Source organism: Macaca nemestrina, chromosome X (genome assembly GCF_043159975.1).
Source record: "Macaca nemestrina isolate mMacNem1 chromosome X, mMacNem.hap1, whole genome shotgun sequence".
NCBI classification, from domain to species: Eukaryota; Metazoa; Chordata; class Mammalia; order Primates; family Cercopithecidae; genus Macaca; species Macaca nemestrina.
Genome location: NC_092145.1, coordinates 68766391 through 68786459, shown reverse-complemented (window position 1 = coordinate 68786459; position 20069 = coordinate 68766391). Strand labels below are relative to the sequence as shown.

General features: G+C 35.2%; 1 protein-coding gene across 8 annotated transcripts in view; it reads right to left on the bottom strand.

Annotated features, from left to right (window-relative positions):
• Positions 1-20069, bottom strand: part of LOC105488015 (CHM Rab escort protein) — a 191270-nt gene that overhangs the window by 86889 nt on the left and 84312 nt on the right. For all 8 annotated transcript variants that reach the window (XM_011751662.2, XM_011751660.3, XM_071088994.1 and 5 more), the window contains 4 exons: positions 14176-14563; positions 9391-9507; positions 8381-8501; positions 6709-6934 (listed from right to left, as the gene is read on the bottom strand). In XM_011751662.2, coding sequence (XP_011749964.2) covers positions 6709-6934; positions 8381-8501; positions 9391-9507; positions 14176-14563 — 852 coding nt within the window. The remainder of the gene's footprint in view (positions 1-6708; positions 6935-8380; positions 8502-9390; positions 9508-14175; positions 14564-20069) is intronic.

Sequence of the window (20069 nt, the reverse complement as noted above, 5' to 3'; positions counted from 1 at the left end):
TCCCAGTGATCTGTTCATTCTGTTTCTGTTCCTTATCCTAAGCTGCATAGGAGTGAGTAGCAAGTGGCAACATGAGAGAAAACATGGTGCGTCTCCTTTGAATCAGGCAATGACACAGGAAGAGGGGAAGAGTAACTAAGAAAACCATAGAACTCCCCCCGCTTGTATTAAGTTGATAGAAGGACCTTTGGTTCCTGCGGGACATGGCACTCCCCATTTATTCCTACTTTGATGATCAGAAGACGAAGAGCTTGTCTAGAAATACACAGATCTATCATATTTGGAAATAAATTACTTCCAAATTTATAATGTTGCCACCTAAAGTTATAAAATCACATATCTAGGAAATGTAAATTTGAGAATATCTATTTCCAGTGGTAAACTAAACTAGATACTGTGAAGAGACTTCCTGTTAATACCAAAACTAGGTCTTGGATGAAATAATTGTTATGAACCAATGACACTGAAGGAAGGGGAACGTCCATGGGAAACACCGATCTCCATGTACATACAATACAAACCCTAACCTGAAATAAAAGCTTTGAGCAATAAACACTGAAATTAAAAACAACAACAACAACAACAAAACCTTGTGACAGTATCACTATGTGGAGGTTGTATTGCATTATTAAGTGAGGTCCCCCAAAGGGAACTAAAATGATCCTAATTCTGTAGTGCCTTCAGGATGAGGCAAACACAAATAATCCCTGAAGAAGGGCATTCGCAATTTGGGTACCCAGATTAAAATCAATCAAATATAAACTCTCAGCTAAGGAAAAGCATTGCACACACAAGCAAAATCATTGAGATGAATCAATAGAAACAATACATGGCAATATTATACTGTTATGAAGTTTAAATATTAGAGTTATCAGAAAGAAAATGTAAAATATCTCTATATGAAATGACTAAACAAATAGAATAAATAATTTCAAAAAAATGAACAAGTAAAAAAATATCAAGAATGACAAGGAAGATGGTGAGTAGAAGTTCTGAAAATGAAATATAATATTGAAGAAAGAAAATGAATGGGTTACAGGTGAAGAGAATTAATACACTGGAATACAGATCTTAATTATGTACCCAGAATACAGCCAGAAAGACAGGAAGATAGCAAATATGAAAAAGAGATTGAGAGATATAGAAGAGTAAATGCTAAGTTCTAAAACATACCTACTTAGGGTTACAAAAAGGTGAGAAGAGAAAAGAAAGAAAAAACAATACTTATCAAGATATTGGCTGATAAATTTCCAAAACAATAAACAACATAAATTTACAGACAGAAAAAGCACAATGTATTTGGTTGAACCACAGGACAATGTAGGTCTAAAATCGTTGAATAATGTTAATTTCATATGGTTCAACCTATACTAAGCAAGATAAATACAAAGAAATCAACACCTAATATTCACTGTAGTAAAAATACAGAATACAAAAGCAAACTATATTAAAAAACAATATAAGAGAAAAAAGATATCTTTGTAACTTGTCATAATAAAGAAATGACAAAGTAGGCTGACATTGAACTTTTCAGCAGCAAAGGTGGAACATAAATGATGATGGAACAAAATTTTGAAGTATTGAGAAAAAAAAAAGTCAGCCTAGCATTGTTTACTTAGTAAACTTCCACTCAAGACAAAAAAGAAGAAAAAGTTATTTTCAGATACAACTAGGAAGCATTTGCCACCAATGGATGTAAACTGGAGGAATTATTCTTAAATGCTTATATTAGAAAATATTTAAAAGATAAATACTTAATTCATGGAATTTCAGCCTAATAATTGCCAAGGGCAGGGGAGGGGAGAGATGATCTAAATAAAATCCAAAGAAAGCAAAATAAAGGAGATAATAAAGAGCAGAAAATAATGAATTAGGACACAAAGTTACAACTGAATAAAAAAAATCCCAAATTTGATACCTGAAAAACAGAGAGGTCGTAAAACTTACCCAGAGTTACATGGCTAATAAACAGAAAAGTCAGGACTTAAATCTAGGCAGTCTTGTCTCCATACTTCAGGTATACTATATGACCTCCCCAAAAAGGCTAAGCATAAAAAAAAAAAGATGGCTCTATTTGACTGTATTAATCTTCATGACCTTTATGTATCATAAAAACTGTAAGATAAAATACATCCAACACATATAACTGAAAAAAGATCACTAATCAGGATATATTTTAAAACTCCTACAAATCAATAAGAAAAAGACAACAACCGAATAGACAAACGGTCGAAGGTCAACAAGAGGGTGGAGCAAGATGGTCAAATAGAAGAAGTCTCTAGTGATCATCCCTCCTACAGGAACTCCAAATTTTAACAACTAACTACACACAAAAAAAGCACCGTCATAAGAAGCAAAAATCAGGTAAGCAATCACAGTACCAGGTGGCAACTTCCTATCACTGAAGGAGGCACTGAAGACAGTCTTGAATCGTCAACACCACCCCTCCCCAATTCCACGGCAGTGGCCATGCGGCATGGAGAGAGAAATCTATGCATTTGAGGGAGCGAGAGCATAGCAACTGGGGGATGTAGCATTGAACCCGGTGCTGCCCTGTCAGTGGAGAGCAAAGTTATGCTGGGCTCAGTTGGCACTGAGACAGCATTTGGACCAGCCCTAGCAAGAGAGAAATGGCCCATCCCAGCAGCTGGAGCTCCAGCGTCTCAGCAAGCCTTGCCACTTTGGGCTAAGGTGCTCTGGAGTTCTAGGTATACTTGAAAGGCAGGCTAGGACATAAAGACTGTAATTCTTAGGTAAGTGCTAATGCTGGGCTGGGCTTAGAGCCCATGGACTAGGGCAGCACATGGCCTAAGGAGAAACCAGCCTGAGCAGCTAAGGGACTGCTTCTGCCACCCCTCCCCAACCCCGAGGCCATGCAGCTCACAGCAATGAAGGTGACAAATTCCTTCTGCTTGAGAAGAGGAGAGCAAAGATTACAAGGACTTTGCCTTTCGTCTTGGATAGCAGCTCTGCCACAATAAGATAGGACACGAGGTAGAGTCATGAGGCTACCATTCTAGACTCTAATAACTCCCAGAAAACATTTCTAGACATACCATGGACCATAAGAGAACCTGTCACCTTGAAAGGAAGGACCCAATCCTGGCAGGGCTCATCTCCTGCTAGTTAAAAGCCCTTGGCTACAAAATAACCAACAGTAATACCCAGGTAGTATGCTGTGAGATTCTGAGACATGCTGGTTTCAGGTGAGACCTGGTACATTCCCAGCTGTGGTGTCTATGGCAAAAGACTTCTGCTGGAGCAAAGCAGAGAGAAAAGTAAAGGGGACTTTGTGTTGTGTGTTAAACACCAACTCAGCCACAGGGGTGCAGAGCACCAAGCAGGCTCTTGGGGACCCAAGTCGAGGCCTAGGCTCTTAGAAAGCCTTTCTGGACCTACCCTCGACCAGAGGGGAGCCCACTGCCATGAAGGGTAAGGCCGAAGCCTGGAAGCATTCAACACAAGCTTACTGAAGAGCACTTGGGGTTTAAGTGAACATCAGGCGTGGCCTGGCAGAACTCCCAGTGGGCCAGTGGCTGTGGTGGCCACTGGGAGAGGCTGGGAGAAGTCAAATTATCCCTGTTTGCAGATGATATAATTTTATATTTGGAGAAACCTAAAGACCCCATCAAAAAACTATTAGACTGAAAATTCAGTAAAGTTGCAGGGTATAAAATCAACATACAAAAATTAGTAGAATTTCTATATGTCAACACTGAAAAATCCGAAAAAGAAACTTTAAAAAGTAATCTCAATTAGAATAACCACAAATGCAATTAAATACCTAGGAATTAACTTAATTAAAGAAGTGTACAATCCCTACAATGAAATCTAGAAAACACTGATGAAAGATATTGAAGAGGACACAAAGAAATGGAAAACTATTCCATGTTCATGGACTGGAAGAATCGATATTGTTAAAATGTCCATACTATGCTAAGCAATCTAGAGATTTAATGAAATCTATATAAAAATACCAATGGCGTTCTTCAGAGAAATGAAAACATCCTAAAATGTATATGGAGCCACAAAATACCCAGAATAGCCAAAGCTATCCTGAGCAAAAAGAACATAACTGGACGAATCACATTACCTTACTTCAAATTATACTACAGAGCTATAGTCACCAAAACAGCATGATACTGGCATAAAAACAGACACATAAACCAAAAAGCAGAATAGACAACCCAGAAACAAATCCACACACCTACAGTGAACTCATTTTTGACAAAGGTGTCAAGAATATACACTGAGTAAAAGACAGTCTTTTCCATGAAGGGTGTTGGGATAACTGGATATCCATATGAAGAAAAATGAAACTAGACCCCTATCTTTTGCCGTACATAAAAAGCAAATCAAAATGGATTAAAGAATTAAATCTAATGCTGCAAACTATAAAATTACTACAAGAAAACATTCGAGAAAACCTCTAAGACACTGGTCTGGGCAAAGATTTCTTGAACAATGCCCCACAAGCACAGGCAACTAAAGCAAAAATTGACAAATGGGAACACATGAAGTTAAAAAGTTTCTGCACAGCAAAAGAAACCATCAACAAAGTGAAAAGACAACCCATATAATGAAAGAGAATATTTGCAAACTACCCATCTGACAAGGAATTAATGACCAGAATATATAAGTAGCTCAAACAATTCTACGGTAAAAAAATATAGTATGACTAAAAAATGGGCAAAAGATCTGAAACATTTTTCAAAAGAAGACATACAAATGGCAAGGAGACATATAAAAAGATGCTCAACATCACTGATCATCACAGAAATGCACATCAAAACTACAATGAGATATTTTATTGCCCCAGTTAAAATAACTTTTATTCAAAAGAAAGGCACTAGCAAATACTGGCAAAGATATGGAGAAAAGGGAACCCTTGAACACTGTGGGTGGGAGTGTAAATTACTACAACCACTGTGGAGAACAGTTTGGAAGTTCCTCAGAAAAGCAAAACTAGAGCTACCATACGATCCAGCAATCCCACTGCTAGGTATATACCCAAAAGAAAGGAAATCAGTGTATCAAAGGGATATCTGCACACCACATTTATTGCAGCATTGTTCACAATAACCAAGATTTGGAAGCAACCTAAGTGCCCAGCAACAGATAAATGGATAAAGAAAATGTAGTGCAGTTACACCATGGAGTAATATTCAGCCATAAAAAGAATGAGATCCTGGCTGGGCGTGGTGGCTCACGCCTGTAATACCACCGCTTTGGGAGACGGGTGGATCACGAAGTCAGGAGTTCACGACCAGGCTGGCCAAGATGCTGAAACCCCATCTCTACTAAAAATACAAAAATTAGCCAGGCGTGGTGGCACACCTGTAATCCCAGCTACTCAGGAGGCTGAGGCAGGAGAATCACTTGAACTCGGGTGGCAGAGGTTGCAGTGAGCCGAGATCGCACCACTGCACGCCATCCTGGGTGACAGAGCAAGACTCCATCTCAAAAAAAAAAAAAAAAAAAAAAAGAATGAGATCCTGACATTTGCAACAATGTAGATGAAACTGAAGGTCATTACATTAAGTGAAATAAGCCAGCCACAGAAAGACAAACAATGCATAGCCTCACTTATTTGTGGGAGCTAAAAATTAAAACAATTAAACATACGGAGACAGAGAGTAGAAGGATGGTTATCAGAGCCTGGGGAGGGTTTTGAGGGGGCAGCGGTTAACTGGGAATGGTCAATAGGTACAAAACGTAGTTAGAAAGAATGAATAAAATCTAGTATTTGATATCACAACAGAGTGACTACAGTCAATAATGATTTAATTGTACATGTTAAAATAAAGAGTATAATTGGATTGTTTTCAACACAAAGGATAAATGCTTGAGGGGATGGATACTCCATTTACCATGATGGATTACACTTTGCATGCCTGTATTAAAGTACCCCACAAACTTATATGCCTCCTATGTGCCCACAAAAAAATAAAAATTTTTTTAAAAATGTGTAAAACAAACAAAAAAAGACACAACAAGTATTTCCTGAAGATAAAACATGAATGGCCAGTAAACACATGAGAAGAGGCGCAACTTCACAGCTAATTAGGGAAATGAAAAATAAAAATCCAATGCAATGATAATTTATATGAGTTAGATTGACAAAAAAATTTTAAATACTGGCAAACATGAAAAGCTTTGGGTATTCTTATGTACTGCTAAAAGGTTATAATTGGTACAGCCCTCTAGAGAAATAACTGAACACGATGTTGTAAAGCGTTGACATTCGTGTATCTCATGACTTGGAAATTCCACTCCTAGATATGTTTCCAAGAGAAATTATTGAATATATATAACTTGAAATATTCACAAGGGTGTTAACTGCAGAAAAACTGGAAACATCCTGTGTTACATCAACAGAAAAATGAAAAAGTAGACTGTGGTATATTCACAATAAAATATTATGTAGCAATAAAAATTAACTAAAATTATATGCAATGACAATACTTTCCATCACGCTATTGAGTGGAAAAAGGAACTTATAGTATTTTTATAAAGCTCAAAAACAGGCCACACTGAATATATCACTTAGGTGGGTAGATAGCCAGGTAAATCAATTATAAAAAAAATAATAAAGTATATATTTGCATGTACTAAATCTTGAATAAATCTCATTTTTGCGTTCCTAATTCTCACCTGTTATTTAAGTATCACCTTTAGAAGGGACAAGAAAACCAATGACAAACTTACCTGCAGAAACACTGGGGGAGTTCTCCTTGGCCATACAAAGGAAACAAAAATGGAGTGTTGCCATATCGCCCAAGACAGTGAAGAAAGTTTCTGGTAGCTTTGAGACCATCTATGGTACTGCTGGCTGTCTCTGATGTCATTGCAATTGAATGCAGGACAATATATTGGAGGTTGGGGGTTAATTTTTGAGTTTTTAAATATTCATAAAATGTAATATCTTCATATCCTATGAAAAGATGAAATTTTATCACTTAAAATCAGAACCAAACTTCTATTTAAAAGCACCCCACAAAAAGGAGATGAAGTGTGTTTCAAAGACCTCAAAAAGGACGTAGGTGGTATTACATTTTGGACACTGATGGTTGATCTTAGAAAAAAGTGGAAACAATCTCGCTCTCCAATTTGGAGTAATGGCACAATTTTTAAGCTTTATATGATTGAGCACTTCATGCATTTAAAAAAATGGAAAATATTAAATAACTCAATGGGTTACCATATTTGGCAATAATCTCACTTTATTGTCATGAAACCTGCAGGATAATGCCAATAATGGTACTGAAAATATTAAACAACTATGACAACATGGGAATGTATTTATTTAAGATGATAAATACTTCTCACTAATAATCAGAAAATAAACTAAAAAATAATGAAATGAATTTCTGTGTGGCTACTAGAATCAGTCTTACGGCCACATAATCACATCAAAACATATGGGACCCCTAAAAGTTACTCCTTTAAACCAAGAACAGAATATAATGTAATTGGACTGTCAGTGGTGGGAAATACCATGCCATGATAAAAGACAAAAACTTTACGGAAATAATTTACATAAATAAAAAGTATAAAAATTTACTGAGAGAACTGAATTTTATACAGCCACTGTGGATGACATGACAGATCCTAGTAGACTTGAAGCTTTAAGAGCAAGGATTAGACTTTCATTATTTCGCAGAGGAAAAAAACTATCACTGCACTTCTCATTGTAACTTTATAAATAAATTATCAATAGTATATTCCAATTTTGGATAACATTTTCAGACCAATGGACTTAAAGTATACAGCTCTGATATTAAAATGGCATATTCAATTTTGAACAGACTGTGAAGTAACTGGCCCCAGATCACACAATGAAATAGGTCAAAGCCAAGAACAGAAACCGTGCCTTTTCTGAATCCAGTATTTTTCCCCATATACCATATAGCCTTTTTTTTTTTTTTCCAAACAAAATAGTTCAAGATTCTAGGCAAAAGCAATCCTGGAAAATGGCAAAATATATAGTATTTTTACTTATGAGAAAAAATAATGGAATCATGAAATGGGATTATTATCTACGAAGAGCCAGTTGACAGTAGTATTTAAATAATAAGAATAAAAATTAAAATCTAGCATGCCACTTCAGCAATAGTCAAAATATCTGCACTGTAGCCACATGGGGCTATGGAGCCCTTGAAATATAGCTAATGAGACTGAGAAACTGAATTTTTTATTTTATTCATTTTAATTAATTTAAATTTAAATAGCTACATGTTACTAATGGCTAACCTATTGATAGTACAGAGTTAGAATGCATTTTAAAACAGTAATAAGTGGCTCACTAAATCAGAGCAAGCATATTAAAATAGTAAGAAATGTCAAATAATTGGAGAACACAACTTAATGAAAAACATACCTTTATATTCATCAGGATATTTCTCATATTCCATACAAAATGTAAGAAATTTCATTAGCATTCGCTTTTCTACCATAGTAAGTTGTTTACTATTAAAGACATCTGCTCTGGAACAAGGAACCTGAAAAATATTACAATTTTAAGTTAAGAAACTGCTTCCTAACGATACAAGTATTTCAAATTACACTTTTTTCCCCTTTACATATAACAGGATTATCATTTCCATTCTAGTCAGGCTTTTTCACATCACCTTCCATCAGTATTAATGGCATCTCTGCTAACTTCAGGGCTAACTGTGAGCTTTCTTACTTAATTCTGCCAAGTTACTCCTCATGCCATTAAAAAACCAATGGCATGTCATCCTAACAGAGAAAAATTTAGCAGTGCTATCTAAAACAAACACTGTGGTTCTCCCCATGTATATGTTAGTACATTATTATGCCTTTTCTCCAATTAATCTGCCTTTTGTGAGTTGATTTTTCAGTGAAACTTCAGAGGCTTAAGAGGGAGTGTTTCCCTTGGCCCCTACAGTTTTGGTGCTGTAAGCAGGATAGCAAAGCTCTGCTCTTCTGGAAGCTGTAGTGAAGAACCCAGGATCTCATCAGCTGTCATAAGGGTAAGAATTTTTTCCAAACCAGGCTCTGGGCCTCCTTCTCTGTGTGGAATCTGAACAAGTGGACAGGAAGACTCACCATTTCTTTCTTTTCCCTCTCCAAAATCTTGATTAATGGGAGAAAAGGATTTATGTGACTACTAGTCTTGGGTATAGTGACTCTGGTATGCTTTTTGGTATTTTGTGTGCTTTTTGGTACCAACACCAAGCTGCAGAGTAAGTCATGAGAAAATTAGCACTAGAAATTTTAATTAAGCATTTACATTTGTAAATCACTATGCAGGATTGGAATTTACTGCTTTATGAGGAAAATAACAATCTTATTTGCTTATCTTTCCAAAACAAACCATAATAACTTAAGCTGATGCCCAGTTATAATTCCTGATCAGCACAGTACCTGTTCCACTCGTCCTTCTCGAAATGCAAGAATCCTGGTAATATTTTTAAACTCTGCATATCGACTAACATTAGATTTGATGAGAAGATCAATTAGTAATCCTCGAGAATACAGCAGCTGTACAAAGTAAATATTTTAGAAGATAAAAGGTGAAATACTAGAAAAATTGGAAAAACAATAAAGATACATAATTTTGTTATATTTTTGATTATTTGTAGAAAGAGTCATATCTATAAATATTATAATACATAACACAATCTATTACAGGTTCAGAATTGATTAGCTGAAATTCAAAATCCAAAAAACTTTGCAATCCATAAGTTTTTTCATAACTTGTTTAGCAGCAAAACCTGATCTATACTGATAAGGCACTCTGGCTTTGTCCCAATTAACATAAATATTCATATATTTCATTGCAGAAATAATGTGTTTAGTTAAGAGTGCGTCCTCAGACCCTGCTAATCATAGAATATATCAGCATATGTACTTCATTACTTTCTAAAATATGTACTTTTTTAATCTTAATGACAGAACACACCAGGCCCTAAGGGTTTTGGATAAGAATCTATAATCTTACATAAAGCCAGGTAGTCATAAGAAGAAATCAGTCCAGTGAACCTCCCCACCCCATCAAAAAAGAAAAAAATATTTGTGATGCATTTACACTGAAAGAGTCAAATTATAAGGTCCCTCTGTAATTCTAGAAGTCTGGGTTTATATGAGATACACTTTTCTCAAAAAGTGAAGATGATGGTTATTGCTGGCACGTATGGGAGAAATTGATTTAATTTTCAACATCTCATAAGTAATATCAGAGAGATAAAATCAATAATGTAAACAGTATTGTCTAGCATGTTAACCATATGGTTAAATGCAACAGATTTGACTATTTCCTATATTAAGATACTCTTAAATAATGCCTACAACTCAATAAATATTAAAAATGAATTTTACATCTACAATAAGTAAATGGGAAAATTAGCTTTACTATACAAAGAAAAAGGAATCTCAAAAATCAACCTAAACCATTAGTCTGAGCAACTAATAAGTCAGTAAAGACTACCAGTAAATCAATACCATTCAAGTAAAATTTTATATAGTTCAGCATTCTGCAAAATAAAATTGACATCACTTTTTTGAAACTAATCTGATTATCCTGATTAAATATGGCATGCTACTTCATTACCCTCTTCCTAACACACTACATAACTGAAAGAACCCATGCTTTAAAGAATATATTGCCAATTCTTAACTCTACAATAGTGATAAAAAATAGTTACTTCAAAAACCTCATTTGTTTAAAAAGATACACATTTGAGATTCAAGGATCCCTGAATAGCCATAATAATTTCGTAAACATTAAGATATAAAACATGAAAATGCATTTTTATTTAATAAGATCCAATAAAGCTTAAGGTTTAATGCCAGTTTGAAAAATAATGCATTTAAGATATCACAGAAGAACAAAAACAAATTTCAATTAAAATTATACTAGATTTTTGTTTCTGAAGCTCAGAAATAATAAATGTGTACCATATTCAAATCTAAGCCTCTTTTTTCTTTTTTTTTGAGACAGAGTCTCACTCTGTTGCCCAGGCTTGAGTACAGTGGCTCAATCTCAGCTCACTGCAAATTCCGTCTCCCAGGTTCAAGTGATTCTCCTGCCTCAGCCTCCCGAGTAGCTGGGATTACAGGCATGCACCACCAAGCCTAGCTAATTTTTTGTATTTTTAGTAGAATACGGGGTTTCACCATGTTGGTCAGGCTGATCTCGAACTCCTGACCTTATGTGATCTGCCTGCTTTGGCCTCCCAAAGTGCTGGGATTACAGGCCTGAGCCATCACGCTCAGCCTAAGCCTCTTTTTCACTACCCTCTAGGTGATCTACCACAGTGATGAGGGGCTAAAGAGCAGTGCAATTTAATTACAATAATGGAAATTAGATTTAATAATTAACAATTTTTCCTTCACTTAGCATGTTGGTTCCATAATTACTAAGAGTATGTACTTACTTAGAAATGAGCTTTCATTTTAAGAACTTCATCTCTGATCTTCTCTATTAGTCTGAGCAGTATGACACTATACATATTTTATTTAACCTACCTTGAGCTACTACTTTTTAAAAGGCTATATACATGAATGTGTACTGTCAACTGTAAAACCCCACAGTATTTGCACAGTATTTGTTAATTATATCACCATGTCTTTGAGGTTGAACGCATATAGAAATGTCAAGTAGTTTGGAGATACTGCGTTGGACTTTAGAAAAGAGGTCTTTGGACGAGTGCGGTGGCTCACACCTGTAATCCCAGCACTTTGGAAGGCCAGGGCGGGTGGATCATGAGGTCAAGAGATCGAGACCATCCTAGCCTACATGGTGAAACTCCGTCTCTACTAAAAATACAAAAATTAGCCGGACATAGTGGTGCGCGCCTGTAGTCCTAGCTACTCAGGAGGCTGAGGCAGGAGAATCATTTGAACCCCGGAGGTGGAGGTTGCAGTGAGCTGAGATTGCGCCACTGCACTCCAGCCTGGCAACAGAGCAAGACTCGGTCTCAAAAAAATTAAAAAAAGAAAAAAAAGAAAAGAGGTAGGGCTTTAAGATAGATATTTGGCAATCATCCAAAACTTAGATGCTTATTAACTGCAATTATTAGAACAGATGAAATTTCCAAGGAGTGACCAATTGCCCCAATAACATGGAATATATTGCTTTCCATCTAGTATGCACTGAATATGTATTAAACGACTTACATTTTAAAAACGGACAATTAATCTCCTGTAATACTAGGGTTATATGTGAGTAAGATACTTCTGGTTTTGAAAATGAGTACATTAAATGATTATTAGTTATTTTATAGAATGTATGAACCCATGAAACTCTGCAGGACGCAGTCCCAACTGGCTAGCCCACTGCCTCTAGACATGTTTGGTTTTTACTTACCATAAGAGAACTGGTTATTACTAACCATTTAAACTGATGAAAATACCCAGAAGTCTCCTTCAGAGTATCTTCAAATGTGTCAACTTCTAATTCAATTATCTTTTTCTTCCTATAACCAGCATTCATTTTCTTATACAACTGAATAATTTTCTACACCAATTCCTACAATTGAAACAGTCCCATCTTCTACCATTTCCCTTTGCGAGATACATACTAAATTTCAGCTAACACAAAAGTTACAGACTTTCAAGAAATAGCCTTGATTCTTAACCACATTTATATAATCATTTATTTAGGTAAAACATTACAAATTCCAAGTAACTACTTCAAAATGGAATTGTAAGACAAAGCCCATTTGTTATTTGACTTGTTCAGTTTTTATGTTTTGTTTAACCTACTTCATAGAGTACTGCTCATGGGACCAGGAAGGTTATTAGTGAGCTAGGATTAAACTTCCATCCACAGATGAACAGCCAAGGTAATGGTGCAAAAAAATGCTAGATTTCAAATCATGACAGGGTCAAAGTAGATGGAGAAGGGGGGAGAGATAGTACAGAAGTATGAAGTAGAACCAATGCAATAGCCAACTGTGCAAAATCAGACACAGAGTGCTATATGACAGACAGAAAGAAAAATGGGTAGTAAAAAGATATTTATATTTTCAGGCATCAAGTTCAAAGGGAGCAACAGTATGAGGATATGGGATTTGCAGAAACAACTTGTCAAGGGAAATGTTTTGGTCCCTCTCTGTCCCCTATTACTTGGAACTTGAAGAAAGTACATTAAATTGAAAAGCCTAGTTCTGTGCTAGTTCTGTGGCAAGTTACTTACTATCCTCTTGTACTTCTTTTCAATTCCTTATTGTTAGCTCTCAACTTATAGGATTTAGTCTCTGTTTTTATCTACTTTTATCCTGTCCTGTACTGTAACCCTTTAAGGCCATAATCCTTTATCTTACTGATTTTCTATTCTTTTGCACTAAAATAGTCTTGCTTCCTATAAACCAAATGCAATATTGTACCCTTCTAAGATGGAGGGACCTCCTGTGAAGTTACAGTGAACTACGTTCAAGTTAGTTATATTCAGGAGCATAACTGAAGACAATAGCTTTCTTCCCAGCCTTCCTGCCTCCATCACTATTAAATTTTCCTCTGAAGCTTTCAAACCTGAACACATGATTTTTTTGAGACTCTTTTTTTAAAATTATACTTTAAGTTCTGGGATACATGTTCGGAACGTGCAGATTTGTTACATAGGTATACACACGCCATGGTGTTTTGCTGCACCCATCAACCTGTCACCTACATACCCATCATCTACATAGGTATTTCTCCTAATGCTATCCCTTCCCTAACCTCCAACCCCCACAGGCCCCGGTGTGTGATGCTCCCCTCCCTGTGTCCATGTGAACACATGATTTTTAAAAATGCATTGGTTTATTCTGAGTATTCATCATCATACAGTTGTGAAAATAGTTACTATATATAAAGGCTAAAAGAATTGATGGAAATGGACTGTAAATAACATGGATTTCTAAACATGTTCATTAGAATTTTTCTTTTGATAGAATTCATAGTGTCCAGAGAATATTAGGTTGTAGTATGTGCTCAAGTACAAAAGTATTCTTCAGGTATAAATTAAAAACATAATTAAAGCATTTTAATGTGATCACTTTAAACGTGTTTTTAATTTGTACTTAAGGAATATTTTAAATGAACTACAAATGTCTGGCTACTCTCTCTTTACAAAACAAACGTTTTGCATCTCAGAGAATTACAAAAACTGGGTTTATGGGTCCAGATACTGTTTTTAATGCAAAGATGGGTAAAATTAGTACTTACCTTTGATACTAAATCAATATTAAATCTCCTGCCTTCTTTAATAATTTGCGAGTAAGTAATTCTGTTTTTCTTTGGTTGTTCTGTGGTATCTTCTGCTATAGGCACATTTTCACTCACGTCTTCTGCTGAAGTTGATGGCACACAAGTTTTATCATCACAATGGTTTTCTTTTTCCCCTGTCACTTCAGCACCATTTACTTCTAGCGCATTCTCTGGATCACTGCTTGGAGTTTGTTCTGTGAGCATTTCACAGTTCATAGTGCTTAATGACTCATCCTCCATAGGTAGGAAGGAAGAATCTGCAGCTTCTGTGGAGTTTGCAGATGTCACAAGAGCATGATTTTTCTGCAGTGCACCAGCCTCTTCTACATCTTCATGCAAATCCTGACTAATAAGAAATTATAATAATAAACACCAGGCTTTTGTTAATTCTACCCTGCTACATTTTTATATTGCTTTAACTTTTCACAGCAACTTTTATTCCTTTACCCCTTTTATCAAGTTCAGTGTACGTTTTGCTTATGTGACTCAGACATTAAACATTCATCTGTTCATGTTTCAGTAAAATAAGAAACAAAATTAAGATTTGAAAAATATAAAGATTTCACGTCACATGCACATTTTTGAGAATTTAAGACAGGGGAGTTGTATTTTGGAGGCAAATTACCACAGTGATGAAGAACATAGTCTTCAGAATAACAGATCTTGGTTCAAATCCTGACCATATGACTAGTAAGCTCTGTGAACTTAGACTAGTTATTTATCCTCTCTGAGACCACCTAAATTACCCATCTATGAAACAGAGATAATACCACCCACCTCACAAGGTTGTTCTGAAGATTAAATTAAGTACTGCATGCAAAGAGCCTGACACAGTGCTTGGGACATAGTAAATGCTCAACAGTGGTAGTTATCAACATTGTTATTATTGAGGAATTCCTGACTTGGTGATATGACCGAAGACCTTCAATAAAGGGAAAAAAAAATCTGCCTTGAAAAGATTAAGTTGGCCTATCACAATGTGGTGTCTAATAGGACCTTTCTGTATAATTTCCTGCCTTTTTTAGCACTGATGTCTATTACTCTAGTCAAAGTCCCATTTCCAAATTTATTATTAGAGTTAACATTCTCAGTCCACCATTGTCTTGATTTATAGAACAGGCTCCCATTCAGTCTGTCTGCTTTAGCAATTTCTGTATGATATTTTATCCTCCACAGAGCCCACTATTTTCACTGAGTTGCCACACTGCTCAATATCTGGCACAATGCTTTGTATGCGATTGGTCTTGGCAACTAAAATTCTGCTAGTTGACTGATCAAGAACTAACAATAGCCCTTCCTTATAACAAATCTAAAACTTACCCCACAAAAAAATCTTCCTCTTCCTGTCTCTAAATCAAACCGTCTTCCTTATTTACTAATCTTCTGGCTTCATCTCCACCTACTTTCCAACATGGCATCTCTAACTCCAAATTTATCAATTCTAATTGTCAAATCATGATAGTTTGGTTCATATCATTTGTCTCTTCTGTCCTTTTCTTCCCACTCTGCATAATATCACAATTCTTCCATTCTCAAACATAATCACATACTTTAACAAACTACTTTAAGAAAAAGTTTAAATTTCACTTTGAATTAGTCTTCCTTAGCCCAATTACACTCATCACTCTATTATACCATGCTCCCATAATACACACATGCAGTTTACCTAGCATGTATTTATCCATTCCTTTTTAATAATCTTTTGGTTTTCCAGTATATCCTTTATCTTCCCAATCAGACTGTAATTCCTGGAGGGAATACCTTAGCACCGTTCCTTCTGTGCCCCACACAACACCTACTGCACTGCTCTATAGATATGGTATCTGATAAATGCTTGATGAATAATGGTTTATACATGCAAAGGCTATTTTTGTTTCAAATGTGAAACAAACTTCTTGCAAAAAACACAAAAAATAAGGCCAAGAAAAAAACATTGTATTGCAAATTAGAAAATCTGAGTTAAGTGAAAAAAATAATTGTCTTATTAAAAATAACACAACAAACACTACAAAAACAAAGAGGGGCAATGAAAGAATAACACTCAAATGTCAAGAAATAAAATGCCACATTTACTGTTATAGTAATTCTAATAAAATCTAACAAAAAAACAAATTGGTATCATTAATGTTACATGAATACTTTTGAGATCTAGGAAACTGAAGTGAGGAAAACATCCATGTTCTATCCCAGACTCATCACCTAGGAAATACTTGCAAGTCATTTAATCTGTCTGATTCACCACCTATAAACTGGGGATCAGTCCACCTGCCCTACCTTTTATGAAACTGTTGTGAGATAAGAAAGTTAACATATATGAAAAGTAGTTTATAAACTATAAAAGGTTAGTCAAATATAAGATACTAATCAGGCCGGGCACGGTGGCTCACACCTGTAATCCCAGCACTGTGGTAGGCCGAGGTGGGTGGATCACTTGAGGTCAAGAGTTCAAGACCAGCCTGACCAACATGGTGAAACCCCATCTCTACTAAAATACAAAAATTAGTCAGGCGTGGTGGTGGGCACCTGTAATCTCAGCTACTTGGGAGGCTGAGGCCAGAGAATTGCTTGAACCCGGGAAGTGGAGGTTGCAGAGAGCCAAGATCGACCCATTGCACTCCAGCCTGGGCAACAAGAGCAAAACTCCGTCCTAAAAAAAAAAAAAAAAAAGATACTAATCAAATAAGATATTGTTAAACTGCCCATAGCTCAATAGTCAACTCAAAACCTGTATGCCTAGGTTTTCTGCATTCACATGATGAAATCTCATTGGTCATATAAGCATATGATAGCATTGCCATTAACAACATTAAGAACGAAGTGCAATAACATGAAAGGTGATTTGTATATTTTCTACAGAATTGTTCACACTCTGTATTCACTTTTATTATTTTGAAAACCAACAAAACTAAAGTGTGTTCCAGGAGGGATCTAAGGGGATAATTTTCAGCAAAAGTTCCATGCCTAATTTTTTTGTTTTTCAGTAAAAGTTCTACACCTAACTCTTAAAGAAAAAGTTCCATGCCTTTAATTATAAGAAATGACAGGATAATTAATTACACTTTACAGATAAGACCGAATATGGCAACTTCTCTTATTACAGACTACGATGATGACACTGTGAAAATTGAGCATAGCAAATGATCTAGTCAGGGATTCTCTGTTACATTCTGTGATGGGGAGCCTTATAGAGTGAATGAAATACATTAACCAGTACTGAACAACCTGGAAGATATAAGTCAAAATACTTAATTAAAGGTATAAGCGAAGAGAAGAAATTCTTCAGAAATTTTTTCTATATCAATAAACTATTGTTTTACTGTTCTGAACATTATAATTTGGTGAGATTCCTATCACTACAGAAAACACAAGCAATAAAAACATGACACTGTCCTCACTTTGCATTAAATACAACCACAGTATTTTTGGAGTTCTGCCAAGGTTGAAGTTAATACCTAATGAGAAAATATAAAGATACCCAAAAGCTCCTAAAACTCCACGTACATCCTCAGAAAGCAAAATTCTGCTCATCTAAAAGGGCTATCTTCCCCCAAATGTAAAACTTTATACTGTGGTAAAAGACATTTTCTTAAAGAGATATTCAATCTTTCAGAGAAAATCTCAGAATGCAGTAATAGTTCAATTCTATTAAAAGTGTTTGAAAACTATAAAAACACATTTACCAGTTACAAAATAATGTAGCTGCATTAGAAGCCTTCAAACGAACCTTGGAGTTCTAAGATATTATGTTGATTTTAAAACATACACAGGTGCTCCTCAACTTATGATGGGGTTACATCCTGATAAACCCAATATAGTAAGACAAAATGCATTTAATACCCCAATAAAACCATTATAAAGTTGAAAAATCATTAAGTCAAACCATCATAAGCTGTAGACTGTTGATAAAGGAAAACAATCTGCATCATTAGTTCTTATACAAATGTTCACAATCAAAATTGATTTCACAAATTAAATTTAGTGTCATTTACATTGCTAACTTTAATTCCAAAGGTCATTTATAATATAACAATATTTTTGAGATAATTTCTCTTAATAAAAACTGCTTAACACTACTTTTTGTAAGTGCATTTTTCACTAATTGCCAAAATTCACATATTACTCTGAGAGTTTGGAGGTACAAATTCTGATATCATCTAGTACTGCTTACCAATTAATAGTAATAACAAAGAAACACCTCAAAGTAAATGTGTCTTATGAATACCCTGTAACAGCCTTTTAGAGGAATCAAATGAAAAACTGAGAAACAGGTGTTTAATTTATTCAGCACAGGTGTTCACCATTTATCTTTTAGCCATTTGTACCTTTTCTTACCCAATACGACTTGCTGCTGACATTGTATTCTTTTACTTTGATGTTTATACTTTGTTCTAAGGCCATTTGTATCTGATTTTCACAGTATATATTATACTGCTACCCAGCTGTTTATTCCTAAAATAAATGTTTAATGGCTATTCATAAGAATTACAAAAATCAGACTATTCAAAAATTGTTGTTCTACGAAACAGCAATATAAAAATGAAATCAATTTTGAACTGCTGCAATATGATACATTGGTAGATATATATTTCCCTGTTTATTACCAACCTAAAAGGTTAACACATACTATAGAATACAGGTGAACTATCAACCTCTTGTCATGTTTACCCAAGAACAAAAGTTCATAAAATGGTGTACAGCAGGACTGTTGGTTGTCTACTCAACAACAAATACCCTTTTTCTCCTTGCTTTAAGAGCTCCAATTTTGTTCCAATATTAGAAACTGCTTAGCCCTTAGGGATGGATCATGACAGATCAAAACCAATTATGATAACTTCACCTCCCTTTGCTGGTGACTGATTTAGAAGTAAGTACATTATCCAGTTTAAGCCAATAAGATAATGAAGAGTCTGTTTGGGGCCCTTGTTGAAGACTGTCCAGTAAAATAAAAAAGCATAAACATGTTAGGAAAACCTCTTCCCCCTTTTCCTCATGTTGAGAGATTTTTTTGTTATGTAAGAGCCTCTTTGAAATCCTGGCAAACATCTTGTAATTCCAAATGGAAAGCTAAGAGAAATGTGGAGTGCTACCCCAGTGCTCTGATGGGCTGAAGCAGCACAATTACAAATCCTCGACTTACCCACCCACCCGCTTACGTATGTACTTGTTTAAACTACATTTAGTTGGGCAGTGGTTCAATTCTGGTCTAAAACACACTTAACTGTAGACAGTGATGAGTAATTTCCTCTAAATTGTAAAAATTACAAGTGATTTTACACTTTATTTTTATTCCTTTCTTCTAATTGATATTATTGTTCAAGAAACTCCTGTTGCTTGTATAATTTTTAAGGGAAAATTTAAGAATTCAAAATAAATCAGTAGAATTTTAGATTCCCATTACAAAAAAATCTTTATTTTTGGTATGAATATAGAGTTGGTTCATTTAAATGTAACAAGTAAGTTTTCACCCTGCTTTAATAGTATACCAGAAAAAGGGAAACAATGCTCAGTAAAATGCAGAAAATAGGGCAGAAAATGTATAAAGTTATTGTTAATATTTTAGAAAGATAAAATCTCTTCTCACTAAAGAAACTAGATGACTTTATGCAATTAACAAGCAACAAGATTTTACCTAAGAATAACCTGAGTTTGTGTGACTTAAGTGTGAATTAATATATTTCACCTTTTTATAGTCTGTTAAAGATCTAAAACTAGAAACAATAGCTACTTTTATTTTCTCAGATAAACTATGAAACTATTACATGGTAAGAAAGAAGAACTCTCATACACTGTTGGGAGGAATGCAAATCAGGAATGCACATTATGGAAAACAGTATGGAAGTTCCTCAAAACAT